At 47.5% G+C, this 23,426-nt stretch overlaps 1 protein-coding gene across 1 annotated transcript in view; it reads left to right on the plus strand.

The window, feature by feature from the left end:
- The window catches only part of LOC144493944 (dynein axonemal heavy chain 8-like), a 1,661,706-nt gene that overhangs the window by 1,273,691 nt on the left and 364,589 nt on the right, over positions 1–23,426 (plus strand). The window contains exons 71-72 of the mRNA XM_078213521.1: positions 1,013–1,131; positions 6,225–6,328. Coding sequence (XP_078069647.1) covers positions 1,013–1,131; positions 6,225–6,328 — 223 coding nt within the window. The remainder of the gene's footprint in view (positions 1–1,012; positions 1,132–6,224; positions 6,329–23,426) is intronic.

Genomic DNA, 23,426 nt, shown 5'->3' on the forward strand with positions numbered 1-23,426 from the left:
TTGGTAGAGGGATTGAGTTTCGGAGCCAGGAGGTCATGCTGCAACTGTACAAAACTCTGGTGCGGCCGCATTTGGAGTATTGCGTACAGTTCTGGTCGCCGTATTATAGGAAAGATGTGGAAGTGTTGGAAAGGGTGCAGAAGAGATTTACCAAGATGTTGCCTGGTATGGTGGGAAAATCGTATGAGGAAAGGCTGAGGAGCTTGAGGTTGTTTTCGTTAGAGAGAAGAAGGTTAAGAGGTGACTTAATAGAGGCATACAAGATGATCAGAGGATTAGCTAGGGTGGATAGTGAGAGCCTTTTTCCTCGGATGGTGATGGCTAGCACGAGGGGACATAGCTTTAAATTGAGGGGTGAGAGATATAGGACAGATGTTAGAGATAGGTTCTTTACTCAGAGATTAGTAAGGGCGTGGAATGCCCTGCCTGCAGCAGTAGTGGACTCGTCAACATTAAGAGCATTCAAATGGTTATTGGATAAACATATGGATGATATTGGAATAGTGTGGATTAGAAGGGCTTTAGATTGGTTCCACTGGTCGGCGCAACATCGAGGGCCGAAGGGCCTGTACTGCGCTGTAATGTTCTATGTTCTAGGCACTGTAGGGATTCTATTGGGCTAAATTTTAAAAAAGGGTTGTCTTGTCAAGACTACTGTTTAACTTTTTGATAGAAATGTTTCAGTCTGGGACTCTGGATGTACTTTGCATTTTAAACCTCCAAGCGCTGAAACAAAACAGCAGCTTTGAAAGAGACCATGCAATGGAGAATTCACACCTCTGACGTCTTCTTGTATTTACATGGCTGGTCCAGATCAGTTTCTGGTTAATAATAACCACAGAGTATTGGTAGAATTAATGTTAATTGTTAAACAATCTAAAAGAAATATGGTTACCAAAGGTGTTTGTCGAGTTTCAGGTATTAAGTACAACTCGCAAATGTTTTACTATTTTTGAAATTTGTTGTAAATATCTTTCCAATGATAAAAGTAATTTCTATTCCTACTTTACAGATATCGGCGAAGAACGCATATAACCCCCAAATCTTACCTTGCCTTTATAAACAGCTACAAATCTATTTACACAGAGAAACATGTAAACATCAATGACCTAGCAGAACACATGCAAATGGGTACGTATATTTCCATCAACAAATTGGAACGTTTGTGTCATCTTTGTTAGAAAGGTTGTTGACCAGCATGTGTAAATATTTCTGATTTCTTCTGGGATGTGAGGATGCATTTCATTCCCCCTGAGAAGGTGGTGGTAGGTCTTCTTGAATTGTAGCAATTTTGTGTCTATAAATACTCCTTTTGTATGTAATATATTTAAAGTCTTATTTAAAATCTTAAAACACTACTGTTTACAGATTGGGCAGGATTTTATGGCCTCATTCGAGTAACACTGGAAATCCCAGTCCGATGTCAACGGAGATTTCCTTTGTCAGACCCTCACCCGCACCAATTCCATGGCAGGCGAGGTGCTAGAATTTCAGCCGTTATTTCAGAGGCGGGTTCAGAGTCAACCACATTGCTATGGGTCTGGAATCACAATCTCATAGGGCAGCACAGTGGCACAGTGGTTAGCACTGCTGCCTCACGGTGCCAGGAACCCAGGTTCAATTCCCAGCTTCGGCCACTGTCTGTGTGGAGTCTGCACGTTCTCTCCGTGTCTGCATGGGTTTCTTCTGGGTGCTCCGGTTTCCTCCCACAGTCCAAGACGTGCTGGTTAGATGCACTGGCCATGCTAAATTGTCCCTCTGTGTACGCGAACAGGTGCCAGAGTGTGGCGATGAGGGGATTTTCATAGTAACTTCATTGCAGTGTTAATATAAGCCTACTTGTGACACTAAAAAATAAACTTTAAAGAGTTGCATTTGGTAATGTTACTGGACTAGCGATACATAAGACATTGCTCTGGGAACACAGTTCTGATCCCATGGTAGCAGGCTCCAGGACGTGGATGTAAGAGGTGGTGGATTGCATGGCCCTAGTCATTGAACCTTGTGGTGATGAGGGCCTCCCTTGCTGCTTTGCCCTTCCTGACTCTTGCCACCGCATGTCCTCCATTCCCCTTGTCTCAGTGATGATGACAACTATCATCAATCATCAGAAAATCTGATCTGATCCACTAATGTCCCTGTAGGGAAGGAAATCTGCATGGTTTACATTTCATAAAATGTTAGGCAGTTAATTTTCTGTCACCATCAACTGGTGCATTTTACGTGGCAATGTTTCCACAAATCATAGTCTACCTGACAACCAATCAACACTTTGGACACGATCTTACGAAAAAATTCTAAGTGCCAAACGAATGAGTCACAACGTTAAGGCACTGAGTGCAATAAAAGAGCCCCGATCCATTTCTCACCGGAATGGAGCCTTCAAGCACGTGATTCGCCCAAAGTGGCTGCAGCTATATGACATTAACAATGGAGAGCTGCATATAAATGTTAACAATGGACACAAATGCAATCACGCCACGAAGATGTCTCCCAGACAAACAGCCCCAAAATTCATAGAGGGCATTCACAGAGAGCTGGACCTGCTGCTGGATGCATTGGCGGAGAGGAGGGACATTTTCCTCCTCCCAGATGGGTGATAAGGAGGGACTGTGCCACCAATAAGGCCTGGGAGGCGGTGGCAGTGGCAGTTAGTGCCCGTGCACTGGCACGGAGGACCAGCCAATTGAGCAGGAAGAAACAAAATGACTCTTTCGGGCAGAAGGGTGAGTCCCCATCCCATCCTGGCATCAGTCCCATCTGTCATGCCTGCAATGATTTGATTTGATTTGATTTATTATTGTCACATGTCTAGGGATACAGTGAAAAGTATTGTTTCTTGCACGCCATGCAGAAAAAAATCATACCATTCATAGAGTACCCAGGGGATAAGGAGAGAAGAGTGTTACAGTCATAGCCAGGGTTTAGAGAAAGATCAACTTAATGCAAGGTAAGTCCATTCAAAAGCAGGGAAGAAGCTGTTCTTGAGTCAGTTGGTATATCTTTTTCCTGATAGAAGAAGGTGGAAGAGAGTTTGGCCAGGGTGCGTGGGATCTTTAATAATGCTGGCTGCTTTGCCGAGGCAGTGTGAAATGTAGACAGAGTCAATGGATGGGAGGCTGGTTTGCGTAATGGATTGGGCTACATCCATGACCTTTTGTAGTTCCTTGCGGTCTTGGGCAGAGCAGGAGCCATACCAAGCTGCGATACAACCAGAAAAAATGCTTTCTATGGTGCATCTGTAAAAGCTGGTGAGAGTTGTAACTGACATGCCAAATTTCCTTCGTCTTCTGAGCAAGTAGAGGTGTTGGTGGGCTTTCTCAACTATAGTGTCGGCATGGGGGGACCAGGACAGGTTGTTGGTGATCTGGACACCTAAAAACTTGAAGCTCTTGACCCGGCACGGTAGCACAGTGGTTAGCACTGCTGCTTCACAGCTCCAGGGACCTGGGTTCGATTCCCGGCTTGGGTCACTGTCTGTGTGGAGTTTGCACATTCTCCTCGTGTCTGCATGGGTTTCCTCCGGGTGCTCCGGTTTCCTCCCACAGTCCAAAGATGTGTGGGTTAGGTTGATTGGCCATGCTAAAATTGCCCCTTAGTGTCCTGAGATGCGTAGGTTAGAGGGATTAGCGGGTAAATATGTAGGGATATGGGGGTAGGGCCTGGGTGGGATTGTGGTCGGTGCAGACTCGATGGGCCAAATGGCCTCTTTCTGCACTGTAGGGTTTCTATGATTCTATGATGATTCTTTCTACTTTTTCCCCATTGATGTCAAGAGGGGCATGTTCTCCTCTATGCTTCCTGAAGTCGATGACAATCTCCTTCATTTTTGTTGACATTGAGGGAGAGATTACTGTTGCTGCACTCGGTCACTAGATTCTCTATCACTCTGTCTCGCCATTGTTTGAGATCCGACCCACTACGGTGATGTCGTCAACAAACTTGAAAATTGAGTTGGAAGGGAATTTGGCCACACAGTCATAGGTGTATAAGGAGTATAGTAGGGGGCTGAGGACACAGCCTTGCGGGGCACTGGCGTTGAGGATAATCATGGAGGAGGTGTTGTTGCCGATCTTTACTGATTGTAGATTGTGGGTTAGGAAGTTCGGGATCCAGTTGCAGAGGGAGGGGCCAAGGCTCCCGCCACGGAGTTTGGAGATCAGTTTCATAGGAATAATGGTGTTGAAGGCTGAGCTGTTGTCAATAAATAGGAATCTGACATAGGTGTCTTTCTTATTTAGGTGTTCCAGGGTTGAGTGCAAGGCCAGGAAGATAGCGTCTGCTGTGGACCTGTTGCGGCGGTAGGCAAACTGCAGTGGATCCAGGTAGTTTGGGAGGCTGGAATTGAGTCATGCCATGACTAGCCTTTCGAAGCATTTCATAATGATGGATGTCAGAGCCACCAGACGATAGTCATTAAGGCACGCTGCTTGGCTTTTCTTTGGTAGTGGGATGATGGTCATCTTCTTGAAGTAGATTGGGACCTCAGATTGTTGTAAAAAAAGGTTGAAGATGTCTGCGAATACTCCCACCAGCTGATCCACGCAGGATCTGAGTGCTCGTTCGGGCACCCCATCCGGGCCAGTCGCTTTCCGTGAGTTGACCTTTGAGAAAGCCGCTCTGTCATCTGCAATGGTGACCTCAGATACTGGTTCATCCAGGGCTTCCAGGGTGGAGGGCATGCTCTCGCTGACCTCTTGCTCAAAACGGGTGTAGAATGCATTGAGCTCATCAGGGAGGGGTGCGTTTGTATCTTTTTCCTGAGAAAGCAGAGATGTTGGTGGGCTTTCTTAACTATAGCATCAACGTGGAGGGACCAGGACAGGTTGTTGGTGATCTGGACACCTGGGAATTTGAAGCTCTCGACCGTTTCCACTTCGTCCCCATTGATGTAGACAGCGGCATTTCCTCCACTACACTTCCAGAAGTCGATGACTATCTCCTTCATTTTGTTGACATTGAGGGAGAAATTATTGTCGGTAAGCATCCATGGGATCGCATGGAAATGTGGCAAATTTGATCCAGCATTGACTAAGTGACAGGAAGCAGAGGGTGATGGTCAAGGGGTGTTTCTCGGACTGGCAGACTGGGTACAGGAGGATCCCTCAGGGATCACTGTTGGGGCCTTTACTGTTTGTAGTTTATATAAATATTTAGACTTGAATGTAGGGGGGTTGATTAGTAAGTTCACTGATGATATGAAACTTGGTAGGGTGGTAGATAATAACGAGGATAGCCTAAGAGTACAGAATGATATAGACGGCTGGTCAGATGGTTTGATCAGTGGCAAATGGAATCTGGATAAGTATTAGGTGATGCATTCAGGCAGGACAAACAAAACAAGGGAATACATGATGAACATCAGGACCCTGGGAAGCACCAAGGTTCAGAGAGACCTTGGTGGGCATGCACACTGGTCCCTTAAGGTAGCAGGAGTGGATAAAGTGGTTTAGAAGCCATAGAGTATACTTGCTTTATGAGTTGAGGATTAGGGTTTAAGAGCAGGAAGGCTAGCTGGAACTGTATAAAACATTGGCTAGGCCACAACTAGGGTATAGTGTGCAGTTCTAGTATCCATCTTATAGGAGGGATGTAATAGCACTGGAAAAGGTGCAGAAGAAATTTAAAAGGATGTTGCCTGGGCTGGAGAATTTTAGTTCTGTAGAGAAATTGGATAGACTGGGGTCATTTTCCTTGGAGCAGAGGCGATTGAGATGTATAAAATTATGAGGGGCATAGATATAGTTCACAGGAAGAAACTTTTCCCCTTGGTGGAAGGATCAATGACTATGGGCATAGGTTTAAGGTTAGGGGCAAAACGTTTAGACGGGATGTGGGGAAAATCTTTTTCACACAAAGGCTGGTGGGAGCCTGGAACTTACTGCCTGAATGGGTAATGGAAACAGAGACCATCATAACATTTCAGAAGTTTTGAATGTGCATTTGTGATGCCAAGGTATACAAGGCTTCGGGCCAAGTATTGGAAAATGGAATTGGAATAGTTAGGTGAGTTGTTTTTGTCTGGCGCAGATGAGATGGGCCGAAGGACCCTTCTCTGTACTATATACACCTATGATTATGAACCAACTCTGCTTTCTGGTATTGTCACTATGTGCAGTGTCAAAGACATTTCCATTTCAAAACTTAAATTTAATAAGCAAATACAAGAAAAATGAAACTTCTGTGTGGTACGTCAATTTCTAACAAGACAAAACCCATTGCAGGTCTTTCCAAGCTTATGGAGGCAACTGAATCAGTAGCTATTCTCGCCAAAGAACTAGCAGGGAAAGAAAAGGAACTGGCAGTGGCATCACGTAATGCTGATAAGGTTTGTATGTTGTTCACTTTCAAAATAAACTTAAGCTAAAACAAGCTAGTATGACTAAAGGTAGCCAACTCTGGGCAGCTCATTGGATAATCTGCAAAAAAGTATATGAGACTTCTAAGAAAATTAAGTGAGAAATTAAATTAATGCATCGTAAAGAAATAATACAACAAAAATTGAAATAAAGGGTTCGATTCTTATTTTGGGATCCCCAATGTTGGGATCAAATTCGGGTTCTGTGCTGGGATCGGTTCTGGGGCCTCAACTTTCTACAATTTATATCAATGACTTGGAGCGGGTCCAGCGGAGATTCACACGGATGATCCCAGGAATGGTAGGCCTGACATACGATGAACGTCTGAGGATCGTGGGATTATATTCATTGGAGTTTAGGAGGTTGAGGGGAGATCTGATAGAAACTTACAAGATAATGAACGGCTTAGATAGGATGGACGTAGGGAAGTTGTTTCCATTAACAGGGGAGACTAGGATGCGGGGGCACAGCCTTAGAATAAAAGGGAGTCACTTTAGAACAGAGATGAGGAGAAATTTCTTCAGCCAGAGAGTGGTGGGTCTGTGGAATTCATTGCCACAGAGGGCTGTGGAGGCCGAGACGTTGAGCGTCTTCAAGACAGAAATTGATAAATTCTTGATTTCTCGAGGAATTAAGGGCTATGGGGAGAGAGCGGGTAAATGGAGTTGAAATCAACCATGATTGAATGGTGGAGTGGACTCGATGGGCCGAATGGCCTTACTTCCGCTCCTATGTCTTATGGTCTTAAAGGGATTGAAGGAAAGGTTGCTAAATTTGCTGATGATACAAAGAACAAAGAACAGTGCAGCACAGGAACAAGCCCTTCAGCCCATCAATTCTGTGCTGACACATATGCCTCTCTAATCTAATATTTTCTCGCCTCTACGTGATCCATATCCCTTTCTTACCTGTCTATTCATATATCTATTCAGATGCCTCTTGAACTATAGAATCTGCTTCCATCACCTCCTCTGGCAGCACATTCCAGGCATTCACCACCTTCTGTGTGAAAAACTTGCCCCTTACATCTCTTTTAAACTTTCCGCCTCTCACTTTCAACCTATGCCCCCAAGTAATTGACCCTTCGATCCTGGGAAAAAGAGTATGACTATTCACTCTATCCAAGCCTGTCATAATCTTGTAAACCTCTATGAGGTCTCCCCTCATACTCCAGCGCTCCAATGAAAACAATCCAAGTTTGTTCAAAGATACAAAGATAGGTGGGAAAGTAAGTTGTGAAAATGGCACAAAATGGCTACAAAGGGACATAGACAGTGAAGTGAATGGACAAACGTCTGGCAAATTGAGTAGAATGTGGGCAAATGTGAAATTGTCCATTTTAGCAGGAAGAATAGAAACAAAGCTTAATATCTAATTGGTGCGAGATTGCAGATCTCAAGATTCAGAGTGGTCAGGGTGTCCTAGTTCATGAATCATAAAAAGCTAGTATGCAGTATGCAAGTAATTGGCAAAGCTGAGAGAATGTTATTGTTTAATGCGAGGGGAATTGAATCCAAAGGAGAGGGGTTATGCTTCAGTTATACAGGACCACATCTGGAGTACTGTGTACAGTTTTGGTCTCCTTATTTAAGGAAGCAGTTCAGAGAAGGTTTACTGGACCAATATTAGGAATGGGTGGGTTATTTTATGAGGAAAGGTTGGACAGGCTAGGCTAATATCCGCTAGAGTTGAGGAGAGAAAGAGGTGACTTCACTGAAACATTTAAGATTCCGAGGGGTCTTCTCAGGATGGATGTGGAGAGGATGTTTCCTCTTGTGGGAGAACCATGGGTCACTGTTTAGAAATAAGGGTTTCTCATTTAAGGCAGAGATGAAGCTAACCTTTTTTCTCCCAGACTGTCATGAGTCTCTGGAACTCTCTTCCTAAAAAAGCAGCGGAAGCAGAATCTTTGAATATTTGAGCTCGAGAGATAATCAATGAAGTGAAAAGTTATCATAGGTAGGTAGGAATGTGCATTTGTGATTCCAACTAGATCAGCCATGATCATGGTGTAACAGGCTCAATGGGCCGAGTGGCCTATGCCTGCTCCTAATTCATATGTTTGCATGTACGTTCGTATGTTCCAACCTAACAGCATGTCAGAAATAGTCACCCAAGATGATTTATGAAGAAATAGCCAAATACTACTGTGGTGAACCATAGTTGGTTCCCACTGGATAGTACTGAGCCAGGGGCTGGCCAGTACTACAAGGATGTACATATGTTACTGTTGGGTTGTGCTACTTGTTGCTGTGGGGGTTAGGGTGGGGTTGTTACACCTTTGCACTGTAGTGTTGTGGCACATCCCAGTCGGTCTTCGCCTCCTGGGAGAGGTATAAGAGTCCCTGCTCTGGCCGGGACCCCTTCAGTCTGGGATAGTGTATATAAGTTCTGGTAGCTTCATTACAGTAAATAAAAGCCTTTAATTTACTGAGCTTCAGGCCTCGTGTTTGAGTAGCGCATCAATTTTATTTACTGTCATTTAAATCTCGTCGAAAAGAAAAAAAAAGAGAGTATGGAGCAAATTCTGAAGCCGGAACGCCTTACGCTAGATCCACGTGCGGTGGGCGCTTCTAACACCTTCGACCACTGGCTGTAGTGTTTCGAAGACTACCTGGCAGCCTCCGCAGAGGTCACCACAGATGATGACAGACTCCGGGTCCTCCATGCGAGGGTAAGCAACACTGTCTACCTTGCGATCCGTGCGGCCACCGATTATACTAAGGCCCTTGAGCTTCTGAAGAAGCGCTATATCAAACCACCCAATGAGATACATGCTCGTTACCTACTAGCCACTCGACGACGGCAGTCTGGCGAAACGATGGAGGAATATGCGAATGAGCTCCTACAGCTAGCCAGGGGCTGTGACTGCAAAGCTGTGTCGGCTGAGCAGAGCATGTACGACCTCACCCGAGATGCGTTTGTGGCCGGGGTCGGATCATCGTACATTCGACTTAAACTGTTGGAGAAGGGTAACCTTAACCTTACCCAGGCCATCGAGTTAGCAGAGATGCTCAAGACGGCCTCCAAAAGCTTAGTATTATATCCGGAGGACCATGTGGAGACGGCAGGAGCAGTGGCTAATCCCTCCTCGTCCCTCGGGTTCGAAATGCTGCGTAATGGCGTGCTCACACTCGGGCCAGACGACGGCAGCAGCCCCGGGCGGCCCACGGTGCTATTTCTGTGGAGGAGCGAAGCATACTCGGCAACGGTGTCCCGCTAAAGCTGTGTTGTGCACCGCATGCGGTAAAAAAGGGCATTATTCAAAAGTGTGCCGATCTAAATCCAGGAACGGCAGTGCGGCCTGCGATTCTTCAGAGCTCGGGTCTTCGTCGTCGAAGTCATCGCGGGGTTCGTCCACGTGCGAGACCAGGACGAGGCCATTACGGTCGACGGAGTCGGAGGAGTATGACCACCAGGAGTCGCTGGGTTTGGCGCCCTCACCCACATGCGACTCATGGGAGCGGCCATGTTGGTCGACACTGACCACGAACGACCAGCAGGGGTCCTCCTCATCGATTTCAGCTGCCTGCAGTGGCGCTCATGAACCAACGGTGGCGTCGATCATCCTGGACCAGGCCAAGCCTCATAGACTTGACAAATCTATGATGAATATCCAGGTAAATGACCACGTGATTTATTGTCTGTTTGACAGCGGGAGCACTGAGAGCTTTATCCACCCAGACATAGTGAAGCGGTGTGGACTCCAGATTCAACCTGCCAAACAGACAATCTCTATGGCATCAAGGTCCCGGTCTGTTGCCGTGCTAGGGAGTTGCGTGGTAACCTTGAAGGTGCAAGGCACAGTTTACGAGCGTTTCAAGCTCCTTGTGTTGCCGTACCTTTGCGCACCAATACTTCTCGGACTAAACTTCATGGTCCACTTGAGGAGTGTAATCCTACAATACGGTGGGCCACTCCCTTCACTGGCAGTGGGAAAACAGCAGCAGCAGCCTCCAAATTGCCCAATTGCCTGCAGCCTCTCGACGCTGAAGATCACCACACCCTCCTTGTTCCAGAATCTTGTGCCAGGCTGCAAGCCCATCGCGACTAAAAGTAGGCGTTACAGCGCTGAGGATTGGATCTTCATTAGATCTGAGGTTCAGCGGTTCCTCAAAGAAAGGATCATACAACGCAGTGCTAGTCCGTGGAGAGCGCAGGTCGTGGTGGTCAAGAGCGGGAACAAACCCCGGATGGTCATTGACTACAGTCAGACTATTAACCGATATACGCAGCTGGATGCGTATCCCCTCCCACGCATATCTGATATGGTCAATCAGATTGCGCAGTACCGGGTGTTCTCCACCATAGACCTCAAGTCTGCCTACCACCAACTCCCCATTCGCCCAGAGGACCGACAATACATGGCTTTTGAGGCGGATGGTCGCTTGTATCACTTTCTCAGGGTTCCCTTTGGTGTCACCAATGGGGTCTCGGCCTCCCAGCGTGCTATGGATCGAATGGTGGACCAGAACGGGCTGCGGGCTACCTTCCCGTATCTGGATAATGTCACCATCTGCGGCCATGACCAGCAGGACCACAACACGAATCTCCTGAACTTCCTACGCACTGCATCTCGCCTGAACTTGACCTACAACAGGGAGAAGTGTGTGTTTCGTACGTGCCGTTTAGCCATCCTAGGATACGTGGTGGAAAACGGGGTCATTGGCCCTGATCCAGACCGTATGCGCCCCCTTTCTGAACTTCCCTTACCTGCTAGTGCAAAAGCACTGAGAAGATGCTTAGGCTTCTTCTCTTATGCGCAGTGGGTTCCCAACTACGCGGATAAAGCCCGTCCGCTCATTAAGTCCACGACTTTTCCCTTAACGCCAGAGGCCCGATTGGCCTTCGATAAATTGAAAGCCGACATCACGAAAGCTACAATGCACGCTGTAGACGAGTCCATCCCCTTTCAGGTGGAGAGTGATGCATCTGATTTCGCCCTGGCCGCCACACTTAACCAGGCGGGCAGGCCCGTCGCCTTTTTTTCCCGCACCCTCCAAGGTCCCGAAATTCGGCATTCAGTGGTGGAAAAGGAGGCCCAGGCCATTGTGGAGGCCGTCAGGCACTGGCGCCATTACTTGGCGGGAAAACGGTTCACCCTGATCACGGACCAGCGGTCCATGGCGTTCATGCTTAACAACACGCAGAGGGGCAAGATCAAGAATGACAAGATCTTGCGGTGGAGAATTGAACTCTCCACCTATAACTACGACATCATGTACCGTCCAGGGAAACTCAATGAGCCCTCGGATGCCCTCTCGCGTGGAACATGCGCTAGTATACAGGAGGACCGTTTGCAGGCCCTCCATAATGACCTGTGCCATCCTGGGGTCACTCGGCTCTACCACTTTATAAAAGCCCGCAACCTGCCTTACTCGGTGGAGGACGTCAGGTCAGTAACAAGAAGCTGTCGGGTTTGCGCGGAATGCAAACCGCACTTTTACCGACCTGACCGGGCACATTTAGTCAAGGCCACTCGTCCCTTCGAGAGACTGAGTGTCGATTTTAAGGGCCCCCTTCCCTCAACAGATCGGAATGTGTACTTCCTCAATATCATTGACGAGTACTCTCGGTTCCCTTTTGTTGTTCCCTGCTCTGATACATCCGCTGCCACGCTTATCAAGGCATTCCGTGATCTCTTTACCCTGTTCGGTTACCCCGGCTACATCCATAGCGACAGGGGCTCGTCGTTCATGAGCGATGACTTGAGGCAATTCCTGCTCTCATACGGGATTGCCTCTAGTAGGACCACGAGCTACAACCCTAGGGGTAATGGACAGGTGGAACGCGAGAATGCTACTGTCTGGAAGGCAGTCTTACTGGCGTTGAAGTCAAAAGGTCTTCCAGTCTCCCGTTGGCAAGAGGAGTTCCCTGATGCGCTCCATTCTATTCGCTCCCTCCTGTGTACGGCAACCAATGCTACTCCCCACGAGAGGATGTTTTCATTCCCTCGGAAGTCTTCCTCGGGGACCTCATTACCGTCTTGGTTGACGTACTCAGGACCCGTCCTCCTGCGGCGACATGTAAGGGCCCGCAAGTCCGACCCGTTGGTCGAACAGGTCCATCTCCTCCACGCCAACCCTCAGTATGCCTATGTGGCATACCCTGACGGGTGAGAGGACACGGTCTCGATCCGAGACCTGGCGCCAGCAGGGGACGTAGCAACCCCTGTCGCTCCCATACCCCCTGTAACAAACCCTTTAACTCTTGTTTCTTCCCCGGACACGGCGCGGGCAGCATCGGGACCATTGCTTAACCATTTTACTCCCATGTACAGCTTGCCTGAGCCCAGAAGATGGTCGCCACTGCAGGGCGTGTCAGGATCCCATGGACTACCGTCACCTCAGGGTCAACTGGCCTGTGAGTCCGTGGAAGAGCAGCTGGACGCCGCCTTGGGGAGAACGCCACCGCAAGTGCCTACTCCGGTGTCACCGCCGGTATTGAGGAGGTCACAACGACGGTGCGGTCCCCCTGACCGTCTGAACTTATAGACTGCTGACACTTTATTCTGTTTTTTTGTACCCCGCCGGCCTTTGTTCTCAAAGGAGGGGTGAATGTGGTGAACCATCGTTGGTTCCCACTGGATAGTACTGAGCCAGGGGCTGGCCAGTACTACAAGGATGTACATATGTTACTGTTGGGTTGTGCTATTGTTGCTGTGGGGGTTAGGGTGGGGTTGTTACACCTTTGTACTGTAGTGTTGTGGCACATCCCAGTCGGGCTCCGCCTCCTGGGAGAAGTACAAGAGTCCCTGCTCTGGCCGGGACCCCTTCAGTCTGGGATAGTGTATATAAGTTCTGGTAGCTTCATTACAGTAAATAAAAGCCTTTCATTTACTGAGCTTCAGGCCTCGTGTTTGAGTAGCGCATCAACTACCCAATATGGATAGAGCTCAGGAATAGGAAGGGTGTAGTCACAATGTTGGGGGTTTAGCATAGGCCTCCCAACAGCCAGCGGGAGATCGAGAACAGATATGGCAAGGTGTAAAAGTAACAGGGTTGTTGTGGTGGGAGATTTTAACTTCCCCTATATTGACTGGGACTCACTTAGTGCTAGGAGCGTGGATGGGGCAGAGTTTGAAACTCCTGGAAACATCCAGGAGGGCTTCTTGAAACAGTATGTAGATAGTCCAACTGGACCTGATATTGGGGATTGAGCCCAGCCAGGTGATCGATTTTTCAGTAGGGGAGCAGTTTGGGAACAGTGACCACAATTCAATAAGCTTTAAGGTACTGATGGATAACGATAAGTGTAGTCCTCAACTTGAGGTGCTAAACTGGGAGGAGGCTAATTACAACAATCTTAGGCAGGAACTGAAGAATGTAGATTGGGGGCAGATGTTTGAGGGTAAATCAACATCTGGCATGTGGGAGGCTTTCAACTGTAAGTTGATAGGGATTCAGGACCGGCAGATTCCTGGAAGGATGAAGGATAAGTATGGCAAATTTTGGGAACCTTAGATAATGACAGATATTGTGAGCCTAGTCAAATCGGAAAAGGAAGCATTTATCAAGGTTGGGAGGCTCGGAACACATGAAGCAAGTGTGGGATACAAGGAAAGTAGAAAGATACTTAAGCAAGGAGTAAGGAGGGCGAAAGGGGGTCACAAAAAATAATTGGCCAGCAGGATTAAGGAAAATCCCAAGGCTTTTTATATATATGTATATAAAATTATGAAAGGCATAGATAGGGTGAACGGTGGGAAGCTTTTCCCCAGGTCGGTGGTGACGTTCACGAGGGGTTATAGGTTCAAAGTGAAGGGGGGGAGGTTTAACACAGATATCAGAAGGACATATTTTACACAGAGGGTGGTGGGGGCCTGGAATGCGCTGCCAGGCAAGGTGGTGGAGGCGGACACACTGGGAACGTTTAAGTCTTATCTAGATAGCCACATGAACGGAGTGGGAATGGAGGGATACAAAAGAATGGTCTAGTTTGGACCAGGGAGCGGCACGGGCTTGGAGGGCCGAAGGGCCTGTTCCTGTGCTGTATTGTTCTTTGTTCTTTGTACATATAAAGAGCAAGAGGGTAGCCAGGGAGAGGGCTGGCCCATCAAGGACAAGAGAGGGAATCTATGCATAGAGCCAGAGGAAAAGGGCGAGGTATTAAACGAGTACTTTGCATCAGTATTCACCAAAGAGACGGACTTGGTGGATGATGAATCTGGGAAAGAGTGTGCAGATAGTTTGAGTCATGTTGAGATCACAAAGGAGGTGATATTGGGGGCCATGAGAAACATTAAGGTAGACAAGTCTCCAGGGCCTGATGGGATATACCCCAGAATACTGAAAGAGGCAAGGGAGGAAAATGCTGGGCCTTGAGAGAAATCTTTGTTTCCTCACTGGCTACAGGGGAGATCATGATGTGGGGATGCTGGAGTTGGACTTGGGTAAGCACAGCAAGAGGTCTCACAACACCAGGTTAAAGTCCAACAGGTTTATTTGGTAGCACAAGCTTTCGGAGTCTCTCTCCTTCTTCAGCTGAGTGAGGAGTTGTGTTCACAAACAGGGCACATATCGACACAAACTCAATTTACAAGATAATGATTGGAATGCAAGTCTTTACAGGTAATCAAGTCTGAAAGGTACAGACAATGTGAGTGGAGAGAAGGTTAAACACAGGTTAAAGAGGTGTGTATTGTCTCCAGCCAGGACAGTTAGTGAGATTTTGCAAGCCCAGGCAAGTCGTGGGGGTTACAGATAGTGTGACATGAACCCAAGATCCTGGTTGAGGCCGTCCTCATGTGTGCGGAACTTGGCTATCGGTTTCTGCTCAGCGATTCTTCGTTGTCGTGTGTCGTGAAGGCCGCCTTGGAGAAGACTTACCTGAAGATCATAGGCTGAACGCCCGTGACTGCTGAAGTGTTCCCCAACAGGAAGAGAACACTCCTGCCTGGTGATTGCTGAGCGGTGTTCATTCATCCATTGTCGTAGCGTCTGCATGGTCTCCCCAGTGTACCACGCCACGGGACATCCTTTCCGGCAGCGTATCAGGGAGACGACATTGGCCGAGTCGCAAGAGTATGTACCGTGTACCTGGTGGATGGTGTTCTCACGTGCGATGATGGCATCTGTGTCGATGATCTGGCATGTCTTGTTAAGGTTGCTGTGGTAGGGTTGTGTGGTGTCGTGGTCACTCTTCTCCTGAAGGCTGGGTAGTTTGCTGCGGACAATGGTCTGTTTAAGGTTGTGCGATTGTTTGAAGGCAGGAAGTGGGGGTGTGGGGATGGCCTTGGCGAGATGTTGGTCATCATCGATGACATGTTGAAAGCACTGGAGAAGATGCCGTAGCTTCACCGCTCCGGGGAAGTACTGGACGACGAAGGGTACTCTTTCCGCCATGTTCCTTTGTTTGTCTTCTGAGGAGGTCGGTGCAGTTTTTCGCTGTGGCACGTCGGAACTGTCGATCGATGAGTCGAGCGTCATATCCTTTTCTTATGAGGGCGTCTGTAGGTGTCTGTTGCGATCCTCCTCATCTTAGCAGATCCTGTGTATGCAGAGGGCTTGTCCGTAGGGGCTTCTTTAATGTGTTTAGGGTGGAAGCTGGAGAAGTGGAGCATCATGAGGTTATCCGTGGGCTTGTGGTACAGTGAAGTACAAGGGAAGTCCCAGAGGATTGGAGAATAGCCAATGTTGTTCCTTTGTTTAAGAAGGGTAGCAAGAATAATTCAGGTAATTACAGGCCAGTGAGCTTTACGTCAGTGGTAGGGAAATTATTGGAGAGGATTCTTCAAGACAGGATTTACTCCCACTTGGAAATAAATGGACGTATTAGCTAGAGGAGGTAATGTCTCACGAACTTGATCGACCTTTTTGAGGAAGTGACGAAGATGATTGATGAGGGTAGGGCAGTGGATGTTGTCTACATGGACTTCAGTAAGGCCTTTGACAAGGTCCCTCATGGCATGGGATCAGAGGTCAGCTGGCAAGGTGAAGACAAAACTGGCTCGGTCACAGAATAAGAAGTCTCACAACACCAGGTTAAAGTCCAACAGGTTTATTTGGTAGCAAATACCATAAGCTTTCGGAGCGCTGCTCCTTTGTCAGATGGAGTGGAACTGTGCTCTCAAACAGTGCACAGAGACACAACATCAAGTTACAGAATACTGATTAGAATGCAAATCCCTAAAGCCAGCCAGGTTTTAACGGTACAGACAATGTGGGTGGAGGGAGCATTAAACACAGGTTAAAGAGATGTGTATTGTCTCCAGACAGAACAGCGAGTGAGATTCTGCAAGAGCACTTCAGCAGTCATGGGCATTCAGCCTTGGATCTTCAAGTAAGCGTTCTCCAAGGCGGTCTTCACGACACACGACAGTGCAGAGTCGCTGAGCAGAAACTGATAGCCAAGTTCCCCCACAGGAAGAGAACAGTCTTGCCTGGTGATTGTCGAGCGGTGTTCATTCATCCGTTGTCGTAACGTCTGCATGGTTTCCCCAATGTACCATGCCTCGGGACATCTTTTCCTGCAGCGTATCAGGTCGACAATGTTGGCCGAGTTGCAAGAGTATGTACCGTGTACCTGGTAGATGGTGTTCTCACGTGAGATGATGGCATCCGTGTCGATGATCCGGCACGTCTTGCAGAGGTTGCTGTGGCAGGGTTGTGTGGTGTCGTGGTCACTGTTCTCCTGAAGGCTGGGTAGCTGAAGTGGGGGAGTATTTCAGCAGTCACGGGCATTCAGCCTTGGATCTTCAGGTAAGTGTTCTCCAAGGCGGCCTTCATGACACACGACAGCGCAGAGTTGCTGAGCAGAAACTGATAGCCAAGTTCCGCACACATGAGGACGGCCTAAACCGGGATGTTGGATTTATGTCACATTATCAGTAACCCCCACAGCTTGCCTCCTGGGCTTGCAGAATCTCACTAGCTGTTCTGTCTGGAGACAATACACATCTCTTTAACCTGTGTTTAATACTCCCTCCACCCACATTGTCTGTACCTTTAAAACCTGGCTGGCTTTAGGGATTCGCATTCTAATCAGTATTCTGTAACTTGATGATGTGTCTCTGTGCACTGTTTGAGAGCACAGTTCCACTCCATCTGACGAAGGAGCAGCACTCCGAAAGCTTATGGTATTTGCTACCAAATAAACCTGTTGGACTTTAACCTGGTGTTGTGAGACTTCTTACTGTGTTCACCCCAGTCCAACGCCGGCATCTCCACATCAGTCACAGAAGACAGAGGGTAGCAGTGGAAGAGTGTGTTTCTAAATGGAGGGCTGTGACAAGTGGTATTCCTCAGGGATCAGTGCTGGGACCTCTGCTATTTGTAATATATAAATGATTTGGAGGAAAATGTAACTGGTTTGATCAGTAAGTTTGCGGAGGACACAAAGGCTGGTGGATTTGCGGATAACGATGAGGGCCATCGAAGGATACAGCAGGATATAGATCGGTTGGAAGCTTGGGTGGAGAGATGGCAAATGGAGTTTAATCCGGACAAATGTGAGGTCATGCATTTTGGAAGGTCTAATACAGATAGGAAATATACAGTAAATGGCAGAACCCTTAGGAGTATTGATAGGCAGAGGGATCTTAGTGTACAGGTACACAGGTCACTGAAAGTGGCAATGCAGGTGGAGAAGGTAGTCAAGAAGGCATATGGCATGCTTGTCCTCATCGGCTGGAGCACTGAGTTTAAAAATTGGCAAGTCATGTTGCAGCTTTATGGAACCTTAGTTACGCCGCATTTGGAATGCAGTGTTCCATTCTGGTCGCCGCACTACCAGAAAGATGTGGAGGCTTTGGAGAGGGTACAGAAAAGATTTACCAGGATGTTGCTTGGTATGGTAATAGCTATGAGTAGAGGTTGGAGAAACTTGGTTTGTTCTGGAACAACGGAGGTTGAGGGGCGACCTGATAGAAGTCTACAAGATTATGAGGGGCATTGACAGAGTGCATAGTCAGAAGCTTTTTCCCAGGATAGAAGAGTCAACTACGAGGGGACACAAGTTAAAGGTGTGAGGGGCAAAGTTTAAAGGAGATGTACAAGGCAAGTTTTTTACACAGAGGGTGGTGGGTGCCTGGAACTTGTTGCTGGGAGAGGTAGTGGAAGAAGATACGATAGTGAGTATTAAGGGGCGTCTGGGCAAATACATGAATAGGATGGGAATAGAGGGAAATGGTCCCCGGAAGGGTAGGGGGTTTTAGTTCAGTCGGGCAGCATGGTCAGTGCAGGCTTGGAGGGCCGAAGGGCCTGTTCTTGTGCTGGAGTTTTCTTTTTTCTTTGTTCTACTGGCTCCTGCTGCAGCCAGTAGGGGCTGCAGGCTGGCCAGGCAGGTAAGTGTGATGCCCTTTTTACAAATGTTTAAAAAAGAAATGACCACATTTGCAGGACTACTTTTGAACAGAGGGGTATATCCACAAGGTGACCTGTCGATATGATGGCTGGGGGAATGCATGAGGTCCTCAAATTGATTCTGAAGTGTTAGTTCCCTGTTCTGGCACCTGTAGACCAAGGCCTGGATTGTCACCAGATTTACTCTGGAGCCCTTAAGAAATGACAGGCGGGCCCTGATTCCAGGATTCCTGAATCCATTCCCAGGAGTGCTTTTAAAAGGTGCTGTCTGCTTCCTATCAGATCAGCATCCAGCATTCGAAACCTGGCTGGCTCCATTGCAGAAATATGTATTTCCTACTCCTCCACAATTTTCATGGAGTCAGGCGAAGAACAAAGAAACTTACAGCACAGGAACAGGCCCTTCGGCTTTCCAAGCCTGCACCAACCATGCTGCCCGACTGAACTAAAACTCCCTGCCCTTCTGAGGACCATATCCCTCTATTCCCATCCTATTCATGTATTTGGCCAGACGCCCCTTAAAACACACGATCATATCTGATTCCACTACCTCCCCCAGCACCCATCACCCTGTGTAAAAAAACTTGCCTTGTACATCTCCTTTGAACCTTGTCCCTCGCACCTTAAACCTATGCCCCCCGAGTAATTGACTCTTCAACTCTGGAAAAAGGTTTCTGACTATCCACTCTGTCCAGCCTCTCATAATCTTGGAGACTTCTATCAGGTCGCCCCTCAACCTCTGTCATTCCAGTGAGAACAAACCAAGTTTCTCCAATCTCTCCTCATAGCTAATGCCCTCCATACCAGGCAACATCTTGGTAAATCTTTTCTGTACCCTCTCCAAAGCCTCCACATCCTTTTGGTACTGTGGCAACCAGAATTAGAACATAAGAACAGAAGAAATAGGAGCAGGAGTAGGCCATCTAGCCCCTCGAGCCTGCCTCGCCATTCAATAAGATCATGGCTGATCTGAAGTGGATCAGTTCCACTTACCCGCCTGATCCCTATAACCCCTAATTCCCTTACCGATCAGGAATCCATCTATCTGTGATTTAAACATATTCAACGAGGTAGCCTCCACCACTTCAGTGGGCAGAGAATTCCAGAGATTCACCACCCTCTGAGAGAAGAAGTTCCTCCTCAACTCTGTCCTAAACTGACCCCCCTTTATTTTGAGGCTGTGCCCTCTAGTTCTAGCTTCCTTTCTAAGTGGAAAGAATCTCTCCACCTCTACCCTATCCAGCCCCTCCATTATCTTATATGTCTCTATAAGATCCCCCCTCAGCCTTCTAAATTCCAACGAAGACAAACCCAATCTGCTCAGTCTCTCCTCATAATTAACACCCCTCATCTCTGGTATCAACCTGGTGAACCTTCTCTGCACTCCCTCCAAGGCCAATATATCCTTCCGCAAATAAGGGGACCAATACTGCACACAGTATTCCAGCTGCGGCCTCACCAATGCCCTGTACAGATGCAGCAAGACATCTCTGCTTTTATATTCTATCCCCCTTGCGATATAGGCCAACATCCCATTTGCCTTCTTGATCACCTGTTGCACCTGCAGACTGGGTTTTTGCGTCTCATGCACAAGGACCCCCAGGTCCCTCTGCACAGCAGCATGTTGTAATTTCTTTCCATTTAGATAATAATCCAATTTGCTATTATTTCTTCCAAAGTGAATAACCTCGCATTTGTTAACATTATACTCCATCTGCCAGATCCTCGCCCACTCACTCAGCCTGTCCAAATCTCTCTGCAGACCTTCTACGCCCTCCACACGATTCACGTTTCCACTTATCTTTGTGTCGTCTGCAAACTTTGTTCCCCTACACTCAGTCCCCTCCTTAGATCGTCTATATAAATGGTAAATAGTTGAGGCCCCAGTACCGATCCCTGCGGCACGCCACTAGTTACCATCTGCCAACCAGAAAAGCACCCATTTATTCCGACTCTCTGCTTCCTGTCGGATAGCCAATCCCCAATCCACGCTAACACCCTACCCCTAACTCCGTGTGACCCAATCTTCTTCAGCAACCTTTTGTGAGGCACCTTATCAAACGCCTTTTGGAAAACACCGCATCCACCGGTTCCCCTCCGTCAACCGCACTAGTCACATCTTCATAAAAATCCAACAAGTTCGTCAAGCACGACTTTCCCCTCATGAATCCATGCTGCGTCTGCTTAATCGAACCATTCTTATCCAGATGGCCTGCTATTTCTTCTTTAATGATGGATTCCAGCATTTTCCCAACTACAGACGTTAAGCTAACCGGCCTGTAGTTACCCGCCTTTTGTCTATTTCCTTTTTTAAACAGCGGCGTAACATTTGCCGTTTTCCAATCCGCCGGCACTACCCCAGAATCCAACGAATTTTGACAAATAACCACGAACGCATCCGCTATTACCTCTGACATTTCTTTCAGCACCCTGGGATGCATTCCATCTGGGCCCGGGGACTTGTCCACCTTCAGTCCCGTTAGTCTACCAAGCACTGCCTCCCTGGTAACATTAATTGTATTGAGTACCTCTCCTCCTACCAACCCTCTATCGTTAATATTCGGTAAACTATTTGTGTCTTCCACCGTGAAGACCAACACAAAAAACTTATTTAAAGTTTCAGCCATTTCCTCATTTCCCATTATTAAATCCCCCCCTCTCGTCCTCCAAGGGTCCAACATTCACTCTTGCCACTCTATTCCTTTTTATATATTTGTAAAAGCTTTTACTATCATTTTTTATATTTAGAGCGAGCCTAGCTTCATAACCTATCTTTCTTTTCTTTATCGCTTTCTTAGTCGTTCTTTGTTGTTTCTTAAAGTTTTCCCAATCTTCCGATTCTCCACTATTTTTGGCCACTCTGTACGCATCGGTCTTTAATTTAATACTCTCCTTGATTTCCTTCGTTATCCACGGCTATCCCTTTTCTTACAACCCTTCTTTATCACCGGAATATATTGTTGCTGAGTACTGAAAAGGATCTCCTTAAAAATCCTCCACTGTTCCTCAGCTGTCCTACCTACCAGTCTGCTCACCTTAGCCAATTCAGCCCTCATCCTATTGTACTTCCCTCTGTTCAAACAGAGGACACTGGTATGGGACCCTACTTTCTCCTCTTCCATTTGTATCAGAAATTCAACCATATTGTGATCACTTGACCCAAGAGGGTCCTTCACAAGAACATCCTTAATTCTACCTACCTCGTTACACATTACCAGATCTAAGATAACTCGTTCCCTCGTCGGTTCTGCAACATACTGTTCAAGGTAACTATCCTGACAGCATTCTAAGAACTCTTCCTCCATCCCACCCCTTCCAACTTGAGTCAGCCAATCAATATGCAGGTTGAAGTCCCCCATCATTATTGCCGTTCCGTTTTTGCACGCATCCATTATTTGCTTGTTTATAGCCCTCCCCACCTCAACATTATTATTTGGTGGCCTATAGACCATGCCCAATAAAGGGGGGTCGGTTTAAGACAGAGTTGAGGAGGAACTTCTTCTCCCAGAGGGTGGTGAATCTCTGGAATTCTCTGCCCACTGAGGTGGTGGAGGCTACCTCGCTGAATATGTTTAAAGCGCGATGGATGGATTCCTGATCGGTAAGGGAATTAAGGGTTATGGGGATTAGGCAGGTAAGTGGTACTGATCCACGTCAGATCAGCCATGATCTTATTGAATGGCGGGGCAGGCTCGAGGGGCTAGATGGCCTACTCCTGCTCCTATTTCTTATGTTCTTATGTTCTTATGTTCTCCCCCTACTATTCCTTATCTCTACCCATAACGATTCCACGTTTTGTTCCTTCGAGCCTATGTCATCCCTCACTACTACCCTGATATTATCTTTTATTAACAGAGCTACCCCACCACCTTTTCCTTCCTGTCTATTCTTCCTAAATGCCTGGTACCCCTGCATATTCATCTCCCAGTCCTGGTCTCCCTGCAGCCACGTTTCTGTAATGGCCACTAGATCATACCCATTTGTGCTGATTTGCACCATCAACTCATTAACTTTGTTCCAAATGCTTCTTGCATTCAGGCAAAGTGTCTTTATTCCAGCTTTTATCTGGACCCGATTTGATGAAACGCTATCAACCTCTCCCTCGCCCTGTACTCCTTTAACTACTTGAATGCCCTCATTCACTTGCACTCGCTCCCTCTCCTCTTCCATTGATTTCGTAATTCCTCTTACCTCTGCACCCTCCCCCCCATAAATTAGTTTAAAGCCCTATCTACAGCCCTAGTGATACGATTCGCTAGGACTCTGGTCCCAGCACGGTTCAAATGGAGACCATCCCATCTATACAGGTCCCATCTGCCCAAATACTGGTGCCAGTGCCCCATGAATTCGAACCCATTCGCCCACACCAATCCTTGAGCCACGCATTCGTCTCCTTAATCCTATTAACCCTGCGCCAATTTGCGCGTGGCTCAGGTAGTAATCCAGAGATTACCACCTTGTTGGTTCTGTTTTTTAATTTGTTCCCCAGCTCTTCGTACTCCCTCTGCAGATCTTTAGTTCCTGTTTTGTCTATGTCATTGGCACCTACATGGACCACGACAACTGGATTTTCACCCTCCCACTCCAGATTCCTCTGCAGCCCAGATGTTACATCCTGGACCCGAGCACCAGGCAGGCAACACAACCTACGGTATTCCTTATCCTGGTCACAGAGAACAGTGTCTATGCCCTTAACTACACTATCCCCAATTACTACTACATTTCTCTTTGATTTCTCCGTTGTAGCAGCACCCTGCACCCTGGT

The sequence above is a fragment of the Mustelus asterias genome, chromosome 5 (genome assembly GCF_964213995.1).
Source record: "Mustelus asterias chromosome 5, sMusAst1.hap1.1, whole genome shotgun sequence".
NCBI lineage: Eukaryota > Metazoa > Chordata > Chondrichthyes > Carcharhiniformes > Triakidae > Mustelus > Mustelus asterias.